We start from the raw sequence: 20,042 nt of genomic DNA on the forward strand, positions 1-20,042 counted from the left end.
ATTACAGGCGTGTACCACCACACCCGGCCGAAAGTACTCATTGTAAACCAAGAAGTAATTCATCTGAGCAGGAGCTGCCCTGTGCTGTGATGCTCCAGTTAGCACGGTGTCATCGTAACGCTGTGACGTGGAGTCTGTGGCGTGCGCTGCGCGGTAGCCTCCTGGGGTGCGACAGTCACGTCTCCCTCTTCTCCCCTAGGCCGGTCACCCGTTCCAGCAGCGCTGTGCGCAGTCAGCCTACTGCAGCAGCAAGCAGAAGTGGGAGGCGCCTGTGTTTCTTCTCTTCTTGGACTGTGTGTGGCAGATACTCCGTCAGTTCCCGTGCTCCTTTGAGTTTAATGAGCGTTTCCTCATCGTGCTCTTTGAGCACGCTTGTGCCTCCCAGTTTGGAACTTTTCTGGGCAACAATGAAGGTGAAAGGTGGGTACACTGCTCACATAGGGACATTTTATGATTAACTTCAGTGGCTTTAGATGTGAGTCTGTGCTAATGTTACTTATATGAAGGTAGACACTACAGTGAGGCATGAATTAAATTACATGAACTATAGCCTTATTATAAGCCAATCTCATTCTGGAGGAGAGGGTACCCTTGACTTTATTCTTTTAGGTCAAAATCAGGGACTGGACGTAAGCACATGCTGTGTGAGGCCCTGGGTTCCATCCCCAGCACTGCAAAGAAGCAAAAAACAAAAACACATGTTTTATAGATATGCACCAAATTAATCTATATAATATATAGAATCTGTGCAGTATTTGCTTGTACTCTTTAGCCTGATCCCCTATTCTATAAGCTGTCTTTTTATTCTGTTGATTTTCCCATTTGCTGTGCAGAAGCCTTTTAATTTCAAGTAGTCCCATTTGTGGATTCTTGCTCTTTTCTCCTGTACTGGTGGAGGAAGTCTTTGCCTGTACCTACGATTTTAATTGTTCCCTGTTTTCTTGTAGGATTTTCAAAGTTTCCGGTCTTTGGTCAATTTTGAATTGGTTTTGAGAATTTTGAATTTTGAATTGGTTGAGAGAATGTTCTAGTTTCCATTTCCACATAAGGAAATCCAGTCCTCTCTGCACCATTTGAAAAGAGCTTTCTCCAAGATTCACTTTGGCCCCCCTTGCCAGCGGTCGGATGGCTGTAGTTGTGTGGGTTTATGGGTCTTCTGTTCCCTTGGTCTATTCCTTGTTTCTGTTTTTGTGCTCATACCATGAGTTCCCGTGGCTTTGTAGTGTATTTTGAAATTGGAGATTTTGATCCCTCCAGCCCCGTTCTTTTTGCTTAGGACTGCTTTGGCTATTCTAGGTCTTTTGTGCTTCCATATACATTTTAGTGTTGTTTTTTCTAGTTCTGTGAAATATGGCACTGGTGTCTTCATGAGGATTGCACTGACTCTGTGGATTTCCTTTGGTAATACGCCCATTTTAGCAATATTAATTCTGCCTATCCATGAGCATGGAGGGCTTTCCATCTTGTAGTGTCTTCATTTTTTTTTTTTTCAGTGTTCTCTAATTTTCATTGCAGAGGTCTTTAACTTCCTTGATTAGGTTTATTCCTAAAATTTGTTTTGTTTTGTTTTTGCTCCTGTGAATGGAATTGTCTTCTTGATTTCTTTCTGAGCAGGTTCATTATTGCTGTGTAGAAAGGCTATCGACCTTTCTATGTTGATCTTATATCCTTCCACTTTGCTGAATCTGTTCAGCAGATCTAAAATTTTTCTGGTGTTTTTAAGAGTCTTGTAGAAAGGATTATAGCATCTGCAAACAGGAGTAATTTGACTTCTTCCATCTTTACTTGTTTCTCTGCCCTTTCTTTCTCTTGCCTAATGGCTGTGGCTGACACTTCAAGTACTGTGTTGAACAGAAGTGGCCTTTTCTTATTCCTGATTTTTGAGGAATGCTTTCAGACGTACCCTTGCTGGCACACTGCTTCCTCTGAGTGTGAGGGAACCGTGAACCTGTCCACCTGTCAGTTGGCTTCCCGCACTGTAACCATTACAGTGACCTTGGCTTACAATTTAATTTGGTTTACAGCTTTGGAGAAGATGGCTGCATTTGTTTGTGTGGGGAAGATGGCCTTGTCATGTTTGTCACCCATGTGCAGCTTGTGAAGGGAAGCAAAGTTTCGCTGAACTCTTTTGTTTGTGAACCAAATTGTTTGTGAACAGAAGCGATGGCCAAGGTTTCCAGTAATTAACTTATGAAGAGAAAAGGGTTCTTTTGCCTTGAGGTTTCTGGGCCGTCCCTGACTGGCTCACGGTGTCCTGTGTCAGGGTGGGGGTGACACAGGAGGCTGTGCTGGAACAGACCAGTCTGTCAGCTCATGATGAGGAAGGAGCGAGGAGGGGATGGGCCTGGGTGCAGCCTATACATAAATTATTTCTGGGGAAAAAAACTGACTCCAGGAAGACTTCTGTTTAAACAGAATCCTGTGAAAATTTAATGTGGTACGTTTTTATTTAATATAAGATTCACCACAGGCAACCTTTCGATCTTTGTTAAAATTTACTTTTTCTAAAATATGACAGTCCACAGTCCACTTTCCTTCCCAATAGCTTATTCTGTGACAAAGACTTTTACAGTTTATTATCAGGATTACTATGAACGTAGTTCATTATTCAGGGATGTAGATTAAATTCATCTTCACACTAAGATGTATTTTTAACCTTTGACAGTTTATGTTTCATATGGCATTTATTTTTCCTAAAAGCTAAGAAAGTCTCAAAAATGTTTTGAGATTTCTTCAACTTCCATCTTTAAGAAGATGCATATAATTTGTGTGACTCTCCACTAGTCATCTCAGAAACAAAAGTTAGAAAGCTTTTTATAATGAGCTATTTTAAATTAAAACACAATATCCAACAAAAGCCTTTTGGATATTCTCTCTATTCATGATGTGGAACCTTTTAGAGTGCTAAGTGATACAAACAGCCCCCTGTAGGGGCCAAGGATTTAGCTCGATGTCTATGCCTGCCTCTCAAGCCTAAGGTCCTGAGTTCGATCCCCAGTATGGGAAAAACAAAACGAAAAACGGCCCGCTGTGGCACACGTACCATAGATTTGCCAGCCCTGCTCTAGATTAAGATCTATCATCACCTGTAAGGCAGCCTCTGTGTTTGTAGTTGGTGAGAGTTTTAAGGATGACTGACAAATATTTTACAGCACTTGGTTTCTCTGCTAAAACTCTTGTGCTTTGTATTTGGTCCCCCAGAAAAGAAGTGCACCAGTCCAGGGAGCTTAATCGAGAGGCCGATGTGCAGGTGTCGTATCCACCACATGAACGGCAGTTTTCTTTCTTGAGCAGGTGCAAGCTGAAGCTGCAGCAGAAGACGATGTCATTGTGGTCCTGGGTCAACCGGCCCAGCGAGCTGAGTCAGTTCACCAACCCGCTGTTCGAGGCCAACAACCTGGTCATCTGGCCTTCGGTGGCCCCGCAGAGCCTGCAGCTGTGGGAAGGTACCGCCCCACTGAGCCCCGAACTCTGCTCTGCAGGCAGGGTTCGCCCTGCCCTCAGTGTGGGCTTGTTCTACCGCTCCTTTCCCAGCCCTTTCTTTTTTTATATTGAAACAGGAGACAGGGTTTCCCACAGTTGTTAAGTTGCCCACTCTGGACCTAAATTTGGGATTCTCCTGCTTCAGCCTCCTTAAGCGCTGGGATTACAGGCATATGCCGCCATGCCCAGCTAGCATGTTACTTTTCGCATAAGAGAGTTGATGGGTAGTTGAAACATAAATTGCAAGCTCCTCAGAGAGGGTTTGTGTTTTCCTTACAAAGCCGTCGCTGGAGTAGGTCCCCATGTTAAATGCTATCACATGCTTACATGCCCTGCCATTCCAGTGAGTCTAGGAACAGACACAGAATATCATTGGTGCAGAATTGTCAGCTATCTCATCGTTCGTACGGAACAGTAGCCAATGTAGAGTTTTAAATTATCCTAATTTCTCACACTACTGAAGCTTATCCTAAGTAGCAAAGCCTGTTTTAAAAAGTTACCTGCCAGGCACAGTGGTTTAGACCTATGATCGCAGCACTAGGCAGGCTGAGGCAGGAGGATCACTGCAGGTTTGAGGCCAGCCTGGTCTACGTAGAGAGAACTTGTCTCAAAAAAAAAAGTTACCAAACTTAAAATATATTAGCTGTTCTTTAAACAAAGACTATACAGAATTATGTAATTTCTGTGTAATCATTTTGAGGTCAGCGAGCAGAGCTTTACTTGTATGTGTATCAAGTCAGGTGAAGTGCAGGTGACTGTGTGGTGGTGTCGTCTGCCCATGGAGCGACTGTTGCCCCGTATCCCCCTGCGGCGGGGAGGCTCACAGGAGAGCACTCTTCTGCCATTGTGTGGAAAGGCTCTCTGGCTGCCTTGCTTTCTGGGCCTGTTTCTGCCACTTCTCTGGATGCCAGCGGACGCCTTGTCCCTCTCGGCCTGAGAATCTGCATTGCCGGCTTCCCTGGCCGTGGCTCGGGTCCGTCCACCGCCCAGCTGTCAGAAGAGGGAGGGAAGCAGCTCCGCAGCCCCTGCATTGATTTTGTGAAGCCCATGTCGCTGCTTGAAGCAGAACTGAGCCTTGCTTCCCTTCCTGATTGTCGTACACGGTCACGGGTACAGAGTGAGTGGTCTCTTACGCTGTGTGAAGACGCCCGGCACACTCTGTTCCATCACAGAGGCTGGCTGCCTGGGGAAGCCAAATCTGGGAGCTGCATGGCCAACTAACTAGTTTTACCAGACTCACTGGGACTTTTACATCAAATGACAGAAAGGAAACTTTATTATGTGGATGAATTCCTACCGTGCCGTTAACAGATTCTGTAATTCTTTAGTCAGTGCCTCTGAAACTTGAGGCTGGGAGGAATTCTATGTAAGGAAATCTTAGAGTAGATACATACATACATTTCATGTATGTACTCTTTGGCCTTTTTGTTTGTTTTGTTGAGAAAGGATCTCGCTATGTAGTCCAGGCTGGCCTAGAACTCATGATGATCCTCCTGCCTCAGCTTCCTGAGTGCTGAGATTACAGGTGTGCATCACAATGCCCGGCTGCAATCTGGCCTTTTAAGACTTTCTGCTATTCATATTTACACCATAATTAAGCATTAATAGCAATTTCTGTATTGAAAAATAGAATAATCATGTAATAGAAAAACCAAGTCAGTTAACCTTTAAGCAGTCAGCCTCCATATCTGTGGGTTCCACATGCATGGATTCAACCAACGTGGATCTAAAATATGTTTTAAACTCATATCTGTATTAAACATATACAAGCCGAGCATGGTGGCGCACGCCTGTAATCCCAGCACTTGGGAAGCTGAGGCAGGAGGATCGCTGTGAGTTCGAGACCAGCCTGGGCTACATAGTGAGTTCCAGGTCAGTCTCATCTACACAGTGAGACCCTGTCTCAAAAAAACAAACAAACAAACAAAAAACAAGTACTCTCTCTCGTGGAGCTGGAAAGTTTACGGCATTGTAAATGGCAGCTTCTTTTTCACACTGTATGACAGAACAGTATTTTGATTTATTTGATAATTTTGTGGAATTTTATGAGGAATTAATGAACATGTACTATATAAAAATATTGGTACTGTATTTAATTGGATCCTTTCAGCACTCAGGGTGAGTTGTGGGGGGAGGAAAGGGAAAAGTGCACAGCATGATACATGGAATTCTGTATCCCGTACTAACAAGGTGATCCGTGGAATGTATCTGTCTCCCTCTGGATTCGTAGGAATTTTCCTGCGGTGGAACAGATCCTCGAAGTATCAGGATGAAGCATATGAGGAGATGGTGAACATCATCGAGTATAACAAGGAGTTGCAAGCCAAGGTCAACGTCCTGCGGAGGCAGCTGGCTGAGCTGGAGACAGAGGACAGGCCGCGGCAAAGCCCCTGAGCGCAGCGCCCAGCCTTGTGGAAGCCCGGAACTTCCGGCTTCCCTTGGGGCCCTCTGATGTCAGGCAGGGCTTTCTCCATACCGTGGGACAGAACTCACTGCAGCCGCATCTGTTTCATGTGGCCCGCTGGGCCCTTTGCTTTAAGAGCAGGACGGAGGTGCTAGTCATCATTTACTTTTACGTGCGATCTGTGACCTAGTGAATGCTCCTTGTCACAGGCCATTTCACCGAGCTTCCTCCGCGGCCGCTCTCCACGCCGTGCTCCAGCCCAATACAGGACACAAGACTCTCTTTAGGCAATGGTTGGTTAAGAAAGGTCAGGCTTGTGTGCACTCAGTGTAGAAATGTCTTTCAAAGCTAAGATGGTGGATAAACCCAGACCTTTGTGTTTAACATGCATTTCCATTATCTTTTTTAAGATATAACCATCTCTTTAAAACGGTTTTGGGATGATGAACAAAGCTGAATTCATTCTCATTCTTGTTTATGAAGAAGGGGGAACTGGAACACTTAAGGTAAATTCCTTCTACAAGGGCAACTGGTATGGCTCTCTGATACAAGAGTTAACATTTCTATTTGGAGAAAACACTAAAAGTATGTGCAATATAGAATCGGGGGATTTGTTACTGGTAGAGAACTGTTACTGTTGAATTGGTTTTTCAGTTTGGGGCCATACATATAAACTATGTGTCAAGTGTAAAATGAAACTGTCACTTAAAATAGGGTTGTTACAATTAAGCTACAAATATGGTTCCCTTAAACCAGAGCTGCACTACCCTCCTGAGTTCTTCCTGAATTGGTTTGTAAGTATGTGTGTGTGTATTTTACTTGATTTTTAAGTGTTCTAAGAGTTTACTGATACTAAGGTTAAGACTTTCATGTTGGCTTGAGCAACTTGCAAATTTGTCTCAGTGGCTGATTTGTCCGTTACTGTTAGGAAAATATGATTTAGCAGGGGAAGATTATGAATACCTTGCAGCTCTGTTTAAAACTGCAGAGTCCTGGAAGCATCTCAGTACCAAGCAACAGCAGCCGTGTGTGTGATCTGCTGGTCTATGTATTCCTGCAGCATTTAGTACAGGTTCAGTGCTCCTTCTTGAGGTAAAAATTTAAAAAAAATTTTTTTTTGTTTTTGGTGTTTTGGGTTTTATTTTTTTTGGTACCAGGGTTCAAACTTGGGACCTTGCACTTGAGAAGCAGGCAACGGAGCCACTGAGCTAAATCCCCAGCAAAATATAACTTTAAAAAATTGACCCTAACAAAATCTACAGCCACGTCCAGAAACCTGGCTCGTGGCCAGTGCTTTGCTCCCGAGACTTGTGGCAGAGGGTAGGCAGCCGTCAGCAGGCCAGATTCTTAGGGTAACTTTGCCTGCCTTCTTCTCCAAACTCATTTTTGTTCCTGGCTTTCTTGGGTATGGTTACAAATCCTGGGACATTAACACCCTAGCAGAAGACTGAGGGGAGGAGCAGAAGAGGTGCTCTGCCTTGCTCTGCCTGTGTCTGTGTTGGGTGAAGAGCTGCCATTGCCTCCTGTTTGTTTGGCAGCTGACCCTTTTCTTTACTCCTGCCTTTATCTCCAGGCCACACATGAAGAAGGACTCTTTTTCTCAGTTAGTGGGCCCATAAGGAAAATCACCTAGAGGTTCTTCTCCATAGTGATACTTTGGAGTGATTCCCACTGCTCCTGTGGATTGGGGCTTCTAGGCGGCCACAGTGAGAGGAGCCTTTATCAGGCTCAGTCTCGGAGAGCTCCTATGTTTGAGTGTCACCTGTCACCGATGAACAGTGACACATGAGCCAGAGACAGTGATGGCATAGCGTTCCAGTTCCTTTTTCTTTCCTGTATAGAGACAACATTCATTGCTTCTTTGACAACTTTGCATTTTAGTATTAACTTATAAGCAAGGGTCGTCTAAGCCTCAAGCTGGTTTGCAGGTTGTAAAGACCAACTCTGGTATCAGTGCACTTTCAACTAGGTCATTTCGTGATGCAAATACTAGAGTTTCCCCAAACTCAAGAGAACTGTAAAGTGCATTATCAATATAATTTGAAGGTGTTTAATAATACGATTAAATTACGCTCCCCTTCAGTGAGAAGAATCAATAAAATGGATAAACTCAAGAGAAGATTCTTGTTAAGCATAAGGTTTAGAGTTGCCTTTGATGACTGTAACTTTAAGAACTTTAAGGAAGAGAATGGCGCAGAATCAGGGAGAATGCAAATTCTCTATAGACTGGGAGGAATAATCAGGTGCGAGCCACTCAAATCCAGGTGTCTGCCATCTTCTCTGTTGGTGCAGTGGACCTGGTATGCGCTTGGGTTGGTCTTAAGCCCACAAAGGCCTTTCTTAAAATACAGAGACAGGATTGCTATCCTCCCTTATCAAAATTCAAGGATCCTTGATTTAAATTGATATATATTTTTTAAAACCAAAAGAACACAGCTATTTGATTATAAAACTGGAAGCATTTTTGATTCGAGACTTTTCAGTAAGTATCTGTTTGGTCAGAATTATTAAGTGGGAAGAAAAACAGAAATAAAATCCAATAGTTTAAAATGAAATATACTTTATTTCTAAGAAAAATGAGGCTGTCAAAGCAATATTATAAAATATTTAATCAACCTTGCGAGGACCATGATAGACATTCTTGAAAATCCCATCTAAAGGATTTTAAAACTTCTTTATAAAGGATTTGTAAGCATTTGAACTTTGAGGCCTGACTTAGAAGTGGGATCTCATTTTGTTTCATTTCATTTTAAAAGATGAAATTTAGTGGGATTTTAGTCCTGCATTCAGTCGGTAATTGGTTTATATTAAATTTTAAAAATCAATCAATACTGTGGGGAAAATTTGACCAGTAATTTAGTGTCTTGAAATGAAAAATAGGAGTAACATTTTGTTGCGTTTTGAAAATCTGCTTAAATAACTGCAGCGGTTTTCTGGTTTCAGCGATGGCTGTTCTGATTGCCCCTGTTGAGTGGGGTCATCGGGCTCTTTTACTGTCAGACTGGAATCCAAGGCAGAGGTTTTAATGTTTACCTACTTCCAGATTTAAGAAATGAAAACTCCATGAGGATATTATGAGCATTCTTCATGAGGAAAATGTTTCCTGGACAGAGAATGGGAGCTCTGACCTTCCCCAGGAACAAAGGGGCCTGGTGCATCTGGTGCAGGCTTGCGCTGTACCTCAAGACTACCTGCCCTCATCCTTCTTTTTCTTTAACATAAAAAAGTCCCCCCCAGTGCTTATTTTAAGTTATTGCCAAATGGTATTTTCCGTTTTTTACCATCTAGAGAGAAAACATTAAAAGACGGACTTCTCCATGTTTTTAATTTATTGTTAGATGATATGAAATGCTAAATTTCTTTTCAGTATTAGTTTGCTAATGTTTCTTTTTGTGTATAAAACTTTTACCTTTAGAGAATCTTTATGACCCACTGTCAACAACAGCATCTTCTTTCTTTAAGCCAGTAGTCCCAGAAGAGACCATCTGAAGTCCAGGGTTAGGTCTCAGAAGTCCTGAACTTATTATCTAAAGTCTAGGACCCTAACGTGTGGTGTGTTGAAGAGCAGGCAGAGCAGTAGTTTGTGTTTGGTGTAATGAAAAGTGCAGCAGCTCCCTGGGACACTCCACTGTCCCTCCCAAAGACAGTTACTGGCTGTTTGAGCCTGTGGGGCACCTGGCCGCAAGTCTAAGGTGGGTGGTGTTGGTGATTTGTGGTAAGAGTCGTGCGACACTGTCCCTGTGTGTCAGGCCAGTCATGGTTCACTTTTAAAATGCACCTGTCTTTGGAGAGGTGAATTATTCTACACAAAGGCACCCTGGATCCCACTGTTTAGAATCCATATAGATCTGTTACCATCTACACTAAAAATATTGTACTTGCATAACTTAGTTTCTAGAAAACAGAATATATATTTCGTCGATAGTCAGCTGTTTGGGTTGTACTCTTGATATATTTGAATGTGACTCTTGGGTTTAAGTGCACTATTATTCACGTCTTACATGTAAAATTGCACTGTATGGTGAATGTATCTATACTGTATGCTTTGCTGAAACATCAGAGTTCTGTAAGGTACAGGTTTTTATATCGTGAACCTGTCTAAGTATATGTATGTGTGTGTTTATATATAGCCCTAGGGAAAATTCTGAACTTTTGTAAGTCTGTGTAACCTTTTAATATTCTTTGTAACGTTCACTAAGTGATAGGCTCACTTGTCTTCTGTAACTGGAATCAGTCACCTGGGGATGGATGGTTTGTCAAGCTAGTTTACCAGAAGCAGCAGTCTGGTCGAATGTGACCCTGCACTTAGTGTGTAATCCTCATGCGGGGTATACTCCCCCATCCCCAGAGGTCATATTGCACAGATGCGAGTGTTAAATTTCTATAGACAATGGTAATAAAATTTGAATATACTCAGTGCTGATAAATCAGTAGGCTGATTTTTAAAAAAATATTTGCAAGAGTTTGTAGAGGCACAGTGATGCTCAACAACTAGGCCACACACCAAGAGGTTTGACAGGAGATTTTATTAGGGAAGGCAGGTTAGGGAGAGAGGAGAGGGAAGGGGGGCCGGACACAAAGAGAGGAAGGTCCTTTTATTGGTTTTGTGATGGGCTATTGCTTATTTATGAGTGGGCTACTTTTAACCCATCACAGGCCAGGTTGCCCTTTACTGGTTCGGTCTTGCAGAAACAGGTTTAACCTCGCCAGACCTCTGTGGCCTTGGAAGGAAGGGAAACTAAAGAGCATGAGGTCTTTAAGAGCCAAGAAGCACCAGGAAAATGCAGCAGCCTGTGATGGCAGCGTCATTCACCCCTCCTTGGTTTAGATGGAGACAGCAGCCAGCACATGTTATACGCCAGGGAAAAGGGGCGGTGTGCCTGTCTTCTGTAACTACGGGAGAGTTACAGACACGGGAGACGAAGCTGTCTAGGGGCAGGCGTGGGGCACAGCCAGCGTTGTTGTCCTTTATGAACATGGAATTGTTGACAGCCATATTAGCCTTTTTACTGGAATTGTTGGTAGGGCTCCCTGAGAAGAGTCCAAGCACACAATCAGTTAGTGAGGGAGGAGAGAAGGGTAGAAGATAATCTGTATGAGGCTGTGGACTGGGCTGGAGGATTAATAGAACAAGTAAAAAGGTAGAGATTGTGATTTTAGTTTGGGATGAAATCTGATAAAGTTCCTCGGAGCCATGCATTAGTGACCCAGTTGGCTATGTGGGTAACAGGACAAAGGTGGGGAGCAAACCAGAGAATATCAATCTGAAGATCATTTAGAAAATGTTCGAACCGAGCCGAGATCTGAGCTATGGTTAGTCGGTTGGCTGCCATGTAAACAAGGTGGTCTGGCTTAGGTCTCCGGCCTGAAGTATCAGCTGGTGATGAGCCATCTGTTGGAGACTTGAGTGGAGAGACGACTGACCTGGGTCTGAAGGAGGGCTGAGTTAGGCCAGGAGCAAGTCAAGGTGCACACGAGGACCTATTGGCTTGGGTGAGATTTAGGAGAGAAAACAGGAGCAGGAAAGGAACCATTATTGTCTCTAGCAATTAAGAATGGCAGAGAGTGAGATTATGAGGTAATAGGTCAATGAGAGTACACACCTGGAAGTAAAATTTTAGTTGGGAGGAGCTACTGCAGCCAATCCTGTCCCAAGGACAAGTCCCAGGAGAGCTAATATAAGAAGACTTAGGATATCAGTGGGTGCTGTAGTGTGGAATGTATCACCCCATGAGAGGATGAGAGGGTAAACAGTTAGGTTGGCTTACCTGACTCAGGACTGGATGATGGTGAAGGATCCTGGGCAACCAGGTCTTCTGGAATCCGAGTAAGTTTGACCTTCAGAGGTCCCGTGGAGGTGGCTCAATAGCGTAGATGAGGTCCTGTGGATATGGCTGGGAGAGGAGCATGAAGATCTGGTTTAACATGAGAGCGATGGAACCATCCCGGAAGGGACTTAAGTTGAAATGGAATGATGAGAGGACTATAGTTGGAGACCTGAATGTGAGCTTTTTGATTTCTGAACTAGGAGAGATATGGCAGCTAGGCCTCGTAGGCAGGGGGCCTAACCTCTGACAGTGGGATCCATCCTTTTGGATAAGTAAGCCACTGGAGCAAAAGTGGGTCCCATTTGATGGCCCAGAACCCCTAATGCAAATGCCTTGTTTTCTGACCCATAGAGGTGAAAGGAACGAGAAAGACCAGGTAGGTGTAAGGCAGGAGCCTCTAACAGGCAGGATTTGAGATGGACAAAGGGAGTGGCTATTGAGGAATTTACCTGTTTATGGGGGGTTTTTTAAGAGGCCTCATAGAGGGGGGCTGCTAGAAGGGAAAAATTTGGGATCTAAGACCTGAAGTACCCTGCCAAGCCCAGGAAGGAGAGAAGTTTTTGTTTAGTGAAGGGCATTGGAATGTCTCAAAGGACCCGTTTTTTATCAACAGTAATAGATTTGAAGTCAGGCGATAGAGATATTAAGTACATGACCTATTGTTTAAAGAGCTGAACTTTTTTTGGTGAGACTCGGTATCCCTTTTTTGAAATGAAATTTAGAAGCATATAAGTATCTTGCTGAAGTATAGTTAACAAAGGGCCGCAGAGAAGAAGATCATCTGTATGTTGGATACATCGGGAACCTTGAAGCTGGAGAAGAGAGAGAGCGTGAGCTAGGATTTCGCCAAACAGATGGGGGCTGTCTCGAAACCCTTGGGACAGTCTAGGTTAATTGTGTGGCGACACCAATCGAAGGGCTAGTCCAATAAAGGCACGAAGGTCTTGGGAATCTGCATGTAAAGGAATGGAGAAGAAGGCATCTTTTAAATCTAGGACTGAAAAATGGGTGCTATTGGACGGGATAGAAGACAGGAGCGTATATGGATTGGACACTAGGGTGTATTGGAACCACAGCCGCATTAATGATCCGGAGATCCTGAACTAGCCGATATGTCCCATTAGGCTTTCTGACCACTAAGATGGGTGCATTGTGTGGGGAATTAGCAGGCCTCAAAAATCCCTTTTAAAATAAACTTTTGATGATTGGAGCCAGTCTGTCTAAGCTAGAATGAGGAAGCGGGTATTGAGCCTGAGTTGGAAAGTATGTAGGGTTTTTAAGGAAAATCTTCACTGGAGGGCGTTTGGTCACTGAGGGGGGACTGAACGTCCCACACCCGGGGATTTACTAGGGCAGGGTCAATAGGCCATCTGGATGATGGAGTCTGGGGTTCAACAGCCTGGGACAACAAGAGGCAAAGGGAAAACATCAGAGTGCTGGAGGGCTCCCGTATGGTGAAATGGATGAAAGAGCCAATTTTGGAGAGGATGTGGCGACCCAATAAGGAACGGAACATGAAGAGAGGACTAGGAAGGAGTGGAGAAATGAAAAATCGCCATGGCGCGTGACAGTAGAGGAGTCTATCGAGGGTGTTGTTTTTGACCTTCTACCCCAACAATAGAGGTCAGACAGGGAGGTGGACACCCAGTATTCTCGCAGTGAAGAAAAACTGGCATCAATGTTGAGTAAAAAGGCGATCGTCCTACCTGCCACAGTGACAGTCACCCTGGGCTCCTGGGCGGTGATCTGTGTTGGGCCAGATAGGCCGGGGCCTCTTCATAGATCCTCTGCCGTTGTGAGACCGATGAGGTCATTTGGGGGAACGGTGGGGTTGGCACCCGACAACAGGTGGATGTCAGGGGGCAGTTAAAACCCCAATGTCCCCTCTGTTTGTACTTAGGGCACGGTTTTGTGGGAGGCTTGAGGTTTGGGCACACACTGGCCCAGCGGCCCTCTTGATCACATTGGAAGCAGGGTCCGGTGGGTGAGAGGGTCCCTTATTAAAGGGTCCCCTGTTATGAAGCCGTTGTGGCCTGGTAGGATTGATGGCCTGTGCTACTAATTGGTACTTGTGGTTTTAAGATCATCACAGCTGTGATAGGCCTTGAATGCCATGGTCAGAGCCTTGAAAGGAGGAGTTAGTGGTCCCTTTTTAAGCTTTTTTAATTTAAGCCTAATGTCAGGGTAGCTTTGAGAGACCATCATGACCAGCCGCTGGCCCTCAACAGACTCAGGATCAAGATTGGTATATTGACAAAGGCTATCAGTCAGCCTTTGTAGGAAGGCAGAAGTGTTTTTATTTTTGTCCTGTATGATTTCATTAAGCTTATCGTAATTTATAGATTTCATGGTGGCTTTGCATAGCCCATGAAGCAAACAATTCATGTACCTGTCCTGGGCCTCAATACCCGTCTCGGAGTTGTAATCCCAATCTGGGTTGTGCTCCAGTACCGCAGCAGCACCTACTGGGTGGTGGTTATTTGTCAAATGTTTTTGATCAGCATGGGCGTGGGCCTGGTCCAGCACTCCTTTGCCTTTTTTAGGGGTTAGAGCATTGGTAAGGATAACAGAGAGATTATGGTAAGTTAATTGATTTCTTCTTTGAGCAGCTGTCCCTTTTACCATTAACAGGAGTCTATCTAGACCTAAGAGTTTATATTAAATTGTCTTGAAAAGATTTTAACTTATAAAACTGGGTTGTAGAATTATGAATTACTTGTAAACCTTTTATAACAAACTTGAAACCAACAAGCAAGCATGCATATTTTTTAGTTATATCATTTCCATATATCTTTTTTATATACTTAGGCCTTCTGGTCTTGTTTATCTTTCTTTACCTGTTTTTAACAAGACAAACATAAAAACCTTTCACGTCAAAAGTATAACTCTTATTTATAGCTTTTCCAATATTTTTCTGTCTCATTTACTGTTAATCTTTTATAACAAACCTCAGCTTAAAGTGTCATTTTTTTTTTTTCAGATTGTTAACATCTTAAAATTTGACTGGCTGCCCATAGAACAGTATTAACCTTGAATTTTTAGAAAAGAGCAAGTTAACCCTATAGTTGCAATTTAAGAATTTGTGATATGCAAGAAGTGTTTTAAGCACACCAAAGGGGGAGGCAATTGGACCTCTTTTAAAGGGTAAGCACATTTTCTGAGAGAGGCAAGTTTACCAAGTGAAAAACAGCAGATTTGGCAAGCAGTTGTTTTAAGACCAAAACTAAATAGTTTTCATTCGGTTACCAAGTGAAAAACAGCAGATTTGGCAAGCAGTTGTTTTAAGACCAAAACTAAATAGTTTTCATTAGCAGCTGATTGTATGAGATTTGGAGCAGGTGAGAGGAGGAGTCGCGTGGAGGGTGGAGCAGAGGGAGGTGAGGTAGAGATGAGGGGTAGGGAGAGGAGAGGAGTCCAGAGGAGGAGGTTGAGGGGTGGGCCTGGTTTCTGAGGTGAGGAGGACTGTCTGCCAGATGGATCTGGTCTGAGGAGTTGAAACAAAGAGTAGTGGAAGCAGAGATATCCTGAGTCACTAAAGTTTGGGGAGGGGAGGCTGCTTTTGAGTCAGAGCAAAGAGAGAGCTGGCTGTGGAGATAAGAAAAGCCCTGAACGCATGGACTCTCCGACCATTTTTCTTGATGCTCATAGAAGTTATAAGGTCTCCAATTAGACCAGGTTTAAGTGAGCCATTAGGGGCCACACATTTTGGTTACCTAACTTATACTGAGGCCAGATTTGAGTGGATAGGCATATTAGCCATTCAGGTTTTAGGTCTAAGCCCTCCAGATTTCAGAGCAAGCACCCCAAGGGGGAGTCCACAGGTGTGGAAGACCGGAGCCCATAGTGACCATGAATGAGTCTGGGGGTGAAGTCCTAGTCCCAAGACATCTCTTGAGATTTGGAAGTCACCAGTAGTCTTTTTAGATTCCGAACCTAGAAAGAGGGGACCCAAACTCCAAATGGAGATGTCTCTACCATGAGGAGGGGTCCGGAGAAGGGCTGTGCCACCTTTTCGAGGCATCCCAACAGAGGTGGGGGGCAGAACGGGCAAGTTCCCGACTTGTCCCCGTGAGCCTTCCCGAGGCTCATAATGGATGGGAGACGTGAGGCCTGGTACCTGGCTCACGTTCCGGATGTAAGTCTCTTTCCTGGCCACCTGAGTCCAAGTCCCCCCCACATTCTAGACCGTCACAAGGGGACTTACCTAAAAGTCAGGGGGCGATGGGATCAATTGCAGTGGTGTTGTTTGCAGGGCTGGTGTCAGGGAAGATGGCCGTGGACTTTGGGTGGGCCAGTCAGAGCGTCAGGGGTCTTGGGTTTCAGGCCTCTGACCCTAAGTCAGGGTACCGGCAATCCCAGATCCCACTTCTGAAACCTATGTAGAGGCACAGTGACACTCAGCTAGGCCACACACCGAGAGCTCCAGAGGTCGCACAGGAGATTTTATTTAGGAAGGCAGGTTAGGGAGAGAGGAGAGAAGGAAGGGGCAGGGGGGACAAAGAGAGGAAGGTCCTTTTATTGGTTTGGTGCTGGGCTATTGCTTATTTATGAGTGGGCTACCTTTAACCCAGGCCACAGGCCAGGCTGCCCTTTATAGGTTCGGTCCTGCAGAAACAGGTTTAACCTCTCCAGACCGCTGTGGCTTTGGGGGAAGGGAAACTAAAGATAAGAGCATGAGGTCTTTAAGCGCCCAGAAGCACCAGGAAAATGCAGCCTGTGATGGCAGCATCAGGTCCCTAACAGAGTTTTGATAGTATTTCAGTTCAACTATTCTTATTTTGACCATATATTTTTGAAAAATTGAGAGCTGCAAAAATGTTGCAGTGGAGTACAGTGATCTCCCATATGCTGTTCATATAGATTAAGCAGCTGACATATCGCCCACATTTTAACACTTTTATGTGTGCATGTGTACGATTTGTTTGTTGTTTTGTGGAAATATTTGCAAGTAAACTGTGGAAATCATGGTCTTTCCTTCTCAATACTTTCCTTATAAATACGGTATCTGTTAAGAATTAGGAATTGTGTACCATATATATAATGGACTCAATTGAGTATCTGTTAATACAAATGAATAAATCAGTGAGGGGAAAGGGCAATCTTTTCCTTACAATAAAATGCCAATTACCAAAGGTAGGAAGGATGAGGAAATTAGAAAGCAGACTGGAGTAGTAACTGATTCAGGCACAATGAATGAATGGTAGAACTAGCAGGTGAAAGTTTTGTAGGGATAGAATCTAGTACACAATTATCTTTCTACAAAATATTTATTAATTACAAAGGGAAAAACAGTAACTTCATAACAAAGTAATCTGATAAATACCACCTTATGTGAGCAAAGATTATATTGTGTGTCTAGCAGGAGAGGAGAGCACAACCTGAACTGAATTATGTGGGAATTATTATGGGAAGTATTATACAAACCTAAACATAAAACAAGTGGTCATTATTCTAAAACAGTAAGAACATCAGGCTTATTTATAGAAGAAAAGGAAATACTGGTAAGCTTTTCTGTAGGTTTAAAGTTGCTTCATATTTTCTAAGACCCAAAAGAAACAGAAGACAGCAAGTGACATCATACAAAGCTATCAAAGCAAAGTAAGTCACATTTCAATGAATGAAAACCTCTCTACAATAAAGAAATATTAAGTGAAGAAAGCTCTTACCATATATTCTAAAAGACAGGTCTTGTAACAAAACCTTCAGATACGAAAGAAAAATTGCAAAGAAATTACAAAACTCAAACCAAATAAAGAGGAGGAGGGAAGGAGAAAACTCTGGAAAAAGTTTTGGGGATAAAGACAAAATAATTTTAAAGATGAGGATGAAGCAGGGTATGGTGGTGCACACAGATTCCTGCATTTGAGGCCAGCCTGGGCTGCACAGGAAGACCCTGTCTCAACAAAACAAAAAAGATGAGGATGAAATTCAGGTGCCCAGGTCCTGGGATTTAGCTCAGTGGCACCACGCCTGCCTTGCAAGTACAAGGTCTTGAGTTCATTCTGTGGTACAGAAAGAAATGAAATTCAAGGTGCCTGGTGATTTGTGGTAAGAGTCATGCAACACTGGAGAACAGGTCCAACTCAAAATTTAGTAAGTGGGATTGAAGAAAAACATGAAAAGCCATCAATGAAAATGAAAATAAGCAGAAATGATGAGAAAAAAAATAATTGATACTGAGATACATGAATAACTGGAGTGGCTGAAAAAAACGGTAACAGGACAAAGCTAGTATGTAAATCTGTAGTCCAGGAGAAGTTCCCAAGGGGGAAAAACATTTTTTTTTAAGTGTGAGGAAAATTGCATCCAATTTGGCTGACTTCAAGATACACCTTTGAAAAACCATTAAGACTTTAATGAAGAGGAAATGTATCTCCAGGACCTCCAGGCAAAAAAGTCACCTAAAATCAAATTGCTGTTAGAATGCCGCACAACATACAAAGATGAAGGAAAGCAGCATTTTCAAGAAATACTCTTCTGCTTTCTTTCAGTAATTTGCCAAACACAGTGAGAGAGGAACCCAGTATATGTTCTCTAGGTCTTTTAGAAAACATGGAGTTGTTCTTTGGGCCACATGTGCCAATCTACAAAAAGGGTCACATGGTAGAACTCAAAGGAATGGATACTGTTCCAAAAAGAAAGCCACACAAGTGTTACCGAGGAAGAACCGGGGAGTCTACAGTGTTACCCAGTGGTAAACAAGGTAAGATACTTGCCATTAGAAGCAATGTATTGAGCATATTAAGCACTCTTAAAAGTTGCCAGAGTTTCCTGAAATGCATCAAGGAGAATGATCAGAAATGAAGGAAGCCAAAAAGAAAGGTACAGTACCTGTGTTCAGCTGAAGTATGAGTCTACTACCCCGCCCAGAAAAACATGGAGTGAGAAACAGTGGGAAGGTACCTGCGTGCTGGAACCTGGTTCCTATGAATTCGTGCCATAGGCCACTCAACACCTATTAAGCTGCAGTGTGTTCTAGCCCCAGCTTAAAAGTAAGAAAGGTGTTCCGAATTGCAGGGAAAGTTTTCTTAACTGAATAGGTGTGTGGTGACTTTACCTCAGAGAAGCACATACCTGGAGCATATTCTCATTGGATCTAGTTTGTTGTATGAGGTCCTTTATTTTTCAGTATTTTTCTTGCTGAAAGATGTGAGATACTGTGCAGGTGTACACCCAAATGGCCAAATATTTATATTGGCTTGAAGAGTCTCTTAACACACCGTGGCGGAAAAAATAAATCAATAAATGGAGGTCCAGGGTTTTAGCTCAGTGGTGCCGCTGCTTGCCTCACAAGCGCAAGGTCCTGAGTTCAGTCCCCAGTACCAGAAAAGAAACACAACAAAGTAAATGGAAGTCAGTGTATGGCATTTCAGTTCAATTGTTTAAAGCAGGGGTGTGAGTGTGGGGCGCTCTGTTTCCTTCTCAAGAGTGGACATCTCCTCCTTTCTGGGTACAACTTCAACAGCAAATGTGTGGGGTGCACTGAAAGCCAACAGGGCAGGACAACCACATCAGTTGCCTGGGGTGACTAAGGAGGGCATGGCTGCTGTGAGCGGATCCTGGGGCGCTTCCCCGACACCTGGAACTGACACCAGCAGCAGGTGGACACCATTCCAACCCCGAAGTGCCGCCATGAGCACACCCTGTCATCTGCGCTCACACGGACACCCTGACTCCCCGGAGAAGGATGGAGAACCAGTCTGGTGGGTGCAGAGACAGCAGGTCAGTTCTGGAGCGGAAGCCCACAGCGGGTCCCTGAACGGGTCTGCCCTTCTCAGAGTGGGCCTTCCCGGTGTAGACAGCGGTTGCTGTTTCAGTGTCTTGGCCATCCAAACCCAGAGGGAGTGTCCGCCCCGCCTGAGAGGCACAGCACAGGTAAAATCGGACAGCCCTAGGGGAGAGGAAACCACCTACCTTTGGGTCCTTGAAGTCAGCTCGGGTCCCATCCTCGGGAATGTGGGGAGGGCCTCAGAGCGGTTTCCTCACCCCTTCCTGGGCCTGCGGATCACTTGGGGATCTTGTTGCAAAGCCAGTTCTCCAAGTGAGCAAGCCTGGGAGGGAGAGGCTGCTCCAGGTGGAGACCGCACCTCGAGTACCAAACCCTGGTAGTGTTCCACACTTTGACTGTAGGTTGGAATCGCGTGCGGAGCTTTACGAACGTACTCACCTGGACTCTCTACAGCCCGCACGCGGATCGCCGGCGGCGCTGGGCCCCACCCCGAGTCTGACCCCGCGGGCCGGACAGGTCGGGACAGTTTGCATTTCCACCGCCTCGGGGCTGGTTGACCGCCTGAAGGTCGCCTAACTTGCTAGCGAGGTTTCCCAGC

The 20,042-nt window shown here is 44.2% G+C and overlaps 1 protein-coding gene and 1 long non-coding RNA gene across 3 annotated transcripts in view; one reads left to right on the top strand and one right to left on the bottom strand.

Annotated features, from left to right (window-relative positions):
• Mtmr9 (myotubularin related protein 9) overlaps positions 1-7,044 on the top strand; it is a 41,154-nt gene extending 34,110 nt beyond the window's left edge. Inside the window, exons 8-10 of the mRNA XM_010622787.2 lie at positions 200-420; positions 3,295-3,446; positions 5,714-7,044. Coding sequence (XP_010621089.1) covers positions 200-420; positions 3,295-3,446; positions 5,714-5,877 — 537 coding nt within the window. The 3' untranslated portion in view covers positions 5,878-7,044. The remainder of the gene's footprint in view (positions 1-199; positions 421-3,294; positions 3,447-5,713) is intronic.
• A 3,481-nt stretch (positions 7,045-10,525) lies between these two features.
• Positions 10,526-20,030, bottom strand: LOC104861376. Of its 2 annotated transcripts, XR_004517896.1 has the most exons (4): positions 19,883-20,030; positions 18,790-19,018; positions 15,920-16,090; positions 10,526-11,781 (listed from the first exon to the last, which is right to left on the bottom strand). It is a non-coding gene; the product is annotated as an uncharacterized LOC104861376 (long non-coding RNA). The 2 variants fall into 2 exon arrangements; XR_004517897.1 differs by lacking the exon at positions 18,790-19,018 and having other exon boundaries at positions 19,883-20,026.
• Between the last annotated feature and the right edge of the window lie 12 nt (positions 20,031-20,042).

This window comes from Fukomys damarensis, unplaced genomic scaffold (assembly GCF_012274545.1).
Source record: "Fukomys damarensis isolate Sample0158 unplaced genomic scaffold, DMR_v1.0_HiC HiC_scaffold_18, whole genome shotgun sequence".
Taxonomy (NCBI): Eukaryota; Metazoa; Chordata; class Mammalia; order Rodentia; family Bathyergidae; genus Fukomys; species Fukomys damarensis.